The sequence below is a fragment of the Brassica oleracea genome, chromosome C4, assembly GCF_000695525.1.
Source record: "Brassica oleracea var. oleracea cultivar TO1000 chromosome C4, BOL, whole genome shotgun sequence".
NCBI classification, from domain to species: Eukaryota; Viridiplantae; Streptophyta; class Magnoliopsida; order Brassicales; family Brassicaceae; genus Brassica; species Brassica oleracea.
Genome location: NC_027751.1, coordinates 36,841,554 through 36,847,051, shown reverse-complemented (window position 1 = coordinate 36,847,051; position 5,498 = coordinate 36,841,554). Strand labels below are relative to the sequence as shown.

The window sequence follows — 5,498 nt, the reverse complement described above, 5'->3', positions numbered from 1 at the left end:
ATTTGAAAAGTAAATAATAATAAAAAATTATTTGAATAATCGATTTTAAAGACTTTTATATATTTTATATTTTTTTCATAAAATGATAAAAATATCAAATTATAGTGATTTAAAAATAAAAATATCATTAAAAATAAATATTTAAAATTTTAAAGTTTTTTTTCCAAGAACTCTAAAATTTCTTCAAAAAACCTTAAAACTTGTAACAAATCTCTCTAAGATTTACTTAAATCTCGGATTTTCTTGGATTTACTCAAATCTTGGATTCTCTCAAATCCTTGATTCAATAAGCCCCACTAAGAAATTATGTGTTCTTTCTTAACTTTGTTTTTTCTAATTTATCCGAAAAACACTACATGAAGCTCAATACATAAAGAAAAACCTGGGCTCATGTATATAGCCCACAAATAATTATGGAGCCAGCACACCAGAAAGAACCGGCAAAGTATTTAGTTTACATGAAGAAGTTCGAGCAGGAGTGTCAGGGTCTCGGCACCGATATAGTTACCTTCAACTGTTGAAAGGGAACCGATTCCATTGAAAACGAATAAATTTAACACTAATCTTTAAGATGAAGAATCAGACAATGCATAGAATCGAGGAAGATAAACAATAATTTTGTATAATATGTTCTATTCTATTTTATAATCATAATATAGTATTTACAATTTCCTCCTCCTCCTCCTCGCCAGATTTTATCTCTTCCGCCTCCTACTTTTTCTCCTTCACTATTCCGTCAGTTCCACCGTCTTTTCCTTCATAAGTGTTGCCACTCATCACCACCCAAAATGAGATGTTGGGTTGCACTGGAGAAGGATGATGCTCTTTGTTAATAGTTATATTCTATAATGTTATAACAAATAGAATAAAGTGCAGATTCATGACAGTATTAAAAGTTATATGCCACTGAAATGAAACGTCTGTTTAGAGTTTTCTAATGATAAAAATATCTAATGCAAACACAATTTATTTACATGAAAAAAATACATTTTGCTGAATAATCTACCATTTTCACCATTGTCTCCTTTCCACTACCGTCTCCACGGTGGAGACTCCACCGTTTTCTTCCACATTTGTCGCCACCGACTATTTCCCTCACCATCTCCACCGTTTTCTCTTCTACCAAAACCACCACCACTCGTTGTCACTTTACTTGTTCCCATGACCTCGTCTTCGCTTCCATCCTATGTGTTCGTTTCTTCTTCTCATCAACTCTAACCACTCAAACAGTTTTTCCGTTTATAATATCTCTTCTTTTGCCTAATGATTCTTCTTCTTCTGCAATGTAATATTTATTTTGTTCTATTCTATCTAGCAATCATAGAATAGAAATGTGACTTTATAGTAAGGGACATGTGTTATATTTTGTTGGTGTATCATTCTTATAAACAAATTGGTTTATATTTATTGATCTATACTGAGCAATTATAAGCAACAACATACCAATACTATATTGTCAATATGAATAGGAATGAGTAGGAAATAAATGAATAGGAACAAAATAAAAAGAATGAAAATGAATATTTATTCCTTTTGTTCCATATCAATTTTGATAAGGAATGTTTTTCTTTTATAGTTCTTTAAAATTCAAAGAATGACAAAGAATCAAACGCAGCGAAAATTCTTCATAAATGGTGTAATTTTTTAAGGAATGAGTAGGAATTGACTATTCTCTTAATTCCCTATGTCACCATTTGGACCAAAAAAATAAAAAAAGTCAAGAAGGTGTCAAACATTGAGAACCAGTAACACAAAAACTATACCATTTGGATAGAAAATGTGGTATAGTATAGGATATGGTATTAAGTTTTAGAGTTTTTTTCTCTTCCTCCTCTTCATCCCACACCGCCGCCTCTTCATCCTCCTCCTCCTCTTCTTCTCCCTCCCGCCCCGCCTAGTCCTTCTCCTCCTCTCCCTTCGGCCATGCCTTCTCCTCCTCCGCCTCCTCCTTTGCCTCCTCCTCTGCGTCCCTCTCATTTTCTCTTCCTCCTCAAATTTCTCGTCCTCTTTTCTCCCTCTTCATATTCCTCAAAAAGTGTTGTTTCTATGTATTGATTATTTTGTACTATATATTTGATAAGTATAGTATAGGATACTATCAAACATTGTATTGACGAACCATCACGCTCGGAAAAAGATAAACTCATCTACGAAATTGTCACACATTTCAATGCATGGCTATATTCTTAAGTCTTTTTCTATTATGTATATCTCACAAATTCACTCATACATAAATCCCAGCTAGAAAAAGAACCTATAGAAGAAGATGACAAAGCATGCAGCATGTTGAACGCTATGCGCAGAAGGGACATTTGCCACTCGAAGAAGCCACCCAACTTCACTGTCTAACATTTCATTCTCGGAAACCTTATCTACGTTCCACCGGACACAAGGATCCTCAAAAAACCTACAGTCCGAGAACATAAAACATTTAGTTCTCAGACAAAATTTGGAAAAGCAAACAATAAGAAAGGAATGCAAGGAAATGGACCACCAGTATGTAGCAATAACGTGAATCTCCCCTCACCAGCAGGGAGTCTGAAAAAGACGAGCATGAAAAAAGCTAAGTGGAGGAAGCCTTCTTAAGTATCATACTCTGTATCCACGAGGGGCCTCTAACGGCAACATAAGACTGGAAGCGATGATCTTTGTAACACTTGTCTATTAAATAAAGTGAAGTACAAAATAATACTTGCCTATTTTTAAGTGGTTCTTACGATTCATGGTTAGGATTTGGGTTTGAAATTTAGGATTTGGTGTTTTATAGTCTAAAGTTCTGGCGTGGAATTTAGATTTATTGGTTACCGTTTCGTGTTTAGGGATTGGATTTTAGGGTTCTGGTTAATTTCACAGTTCAAACATTTTTATTGATAAAAATTATGGATTTGATTGGTTATCCTTTGTTCCTCTTTTTTGCACTTGTCATGCATTGTATGATTGGGCGAAAAAGAAAAACCCCAAACGTTGTAACCTTCACTGGAGTGCATCATGGGTACAAAGACTATGTCTCCAATCGGTAAACACGGTTTAATCGCGAAATAGTGGAAAAAATAGTTAACTGTGGAAAAAATTAATTAAGTTGCAGAAAAATTTAAAAATTGTGGAATTGCGGAATGCATATTATATTAATTAAAATATATTGTATGATATTCACTTTATTATAATGAAAAACAAACACCAAAATTAAATTAATTATTTAAAATGTGAAAATAACAAAAATTTATTAAAATACTTTAATTCTTATTATAAATATATTTAGCTTATTTTTTAATATTCTTTTAATAATAGATTGACATCTCTTATAATATTATTAAACAAATTATAATATAATATTTATTATTGAAAATTAAGCTAATTTTTTCATATCTCATATATATATATATATAGTTATGTTTATATATATAAATAGTTAAGTAATACTTTGTAGTATTTTTTCTTTTGAAGTTATTTACAACATGACCATTTTAAAACGTTTATTGCTATTTATTTAAAATTTTAAAATGATGTTATCATATAATTTAATAATATGAAAGTGTTGATTTTGTAAATAGTCTACTAAAATACACTTTTCCACTTAATAAATTTTTTATTTGTATTTTTGTCAGCGAAAACGCAAACTTGTTTTTTACATTTTTTTTATCCCGCAACTTTTGTTGATTGGCAAAAACCTCGCGGAATCGCGTTTAAAATGTTGTTCGCAAGGTTACCTATCATAGCCGACTTTTTCTTCCATACATATAAAGAATAGTTTTATAAGGATATGTAATCATAATGAATATATTAATTATATATGGTATATGTCTTATATACTAATGTGCATAATTATATATGGAATGATGATTTGCAGATATCAAGAATAGTTGGAGTCCTAATCAGAGATTATGTAACCATAATTGCCTTTGACTGGTTTATCATTTATGTCAAGTTCTAATAATAATCATTTATTTGCTAAAACATTAAAAATATCTACATGTACAGATAATTATAAATTAATTCTGGAAGAGTAAAATAAATATATATATATGTATATGTATGCTAACATGCATGTTATACAACACATAAAAAATATAGGACTTTGACATAAAAGAAGAGAGGACGATGAAGAGAGGACGCGAGGAGAAGAACCATGAAACCTCACTTTCACCCTCACGACTTTGTCACCGTATAATATCCAACAGAAATTTCAACATCCCTCTCGATCTAACGGTGGAAATACTAAAAAAACTACCGGCGAAATCTCTAGTGAGGTTCAAATGCGTCTCAAAGTGTTGGTCATCAATTATCAGCAGCCGTAAAGACTTCATAGAGTCGATCGTGACTCGGTCCTTGACTCAGCCTCCGCGTGATGCCCATCTTATTAAGGATCCCGACAACGGGACTGAATGTTTGTTAGTCATCTCATCTCCTTGCCCTCAACTGACTCACAAAGAATCTGTATCGATCCTTAGTACAGCTCACGAATATGCCCGCGGTTTGTTCCTTTGTTGGTCAAATGAACATCACGAGGGAGCTATATATAACCCTACTACGAGGCAGTCCTTCAACTTACCAAAGATGAAACATTCACATACTGGCGTTTGCTTCTTCGGATATGAACCTCTCGAGGATCAATACAAAGTACTGTTCATACCAGACCAAGCCCACGAGCAGGCTTGTCAAGTCTTCACATTAGGCGATCCCAAGGCGAAGCAGTGGAGGAGTATCCAAAACATTGAACCTCTCTTTCCATCACTACGTTTTTGCAGTACAGTTTTCATCAACGGAGCTATCTATTTCCTCGTAAGCATTAAAGTAAACAATACAACTGAATATAAAATTGCGAGGTTTGATGTTCGAGACGAAAAGTTTTATCATGTAGACGATCCAAAAACTGTGACACTGATGGATCTGTGTTGGTATGATCTGATAAACTACCAAGGAAAGTTAGGAATTATATGTTGCAAGCAACGCATGGAAATTTGGATTATGGAAGAAGATGCTGAGAAGAAGACACAAAGATGGTCAAAGATTTTCTATTATGAGATGGAGGGTTTCGATAACTGGCTCGTCTCGGATGTTACTCGTGCTGGTGAGATTGTTTTTTTCAATGAGCCTCGTGACACGTTACGTATATGTTATTATGATCCCAAGCGCAACAGTGTCAGATATGTTGACCTTAAAGACAGCTATCCTAAGGAAAGAGGGTGTGACAAGGCTCTTCTAGTCAGGACTTTTCCAGATTACGCCGAGAACACAATGTGTTTGTACTAGTAAGGATCTTTCAATGCAACATGTGCTTCTTTATTGATAGTTATAAATGTAATGATGGAAACATAGGTTACATATATACCCTATTTCAACGAAGGTCTCGTGGGGTTTGTCTTTTCATTTGTTTGATTAATGTTGTAGTCCTTAATTACCAGATATATATATATTTATATGTGTGTGTGTGCATGGAATGTTGTTTTTCAGATATTGATAATAACCGGAGTTTTACCAGAGGTTTGACGAGTTACATA

The 5,498-nt window shown here is 33.3% G+C and overlaps 1 protein-coding gene across 1 annotated transcript; it reads left to right on the top strand.

The window, feature by feature from the left end:
* Window positions 1-4,098: 4,098 nt before the first annotated feature.
* On the top strand, window positions 4,099-5,250 carry LOC106338788 (putative F-box protein At1g32420). The gene has a single exon (XM_013777686.1). It carries the CDS (start codon window positions 4,099-4,101, stop codon window positions 5,248-5,250), a length of 1,152 nt encoding a protein of 383 aa, XP_013633140.1.
* Window positions 5,251-5,498: the final 248 nt, after the last annotated feature.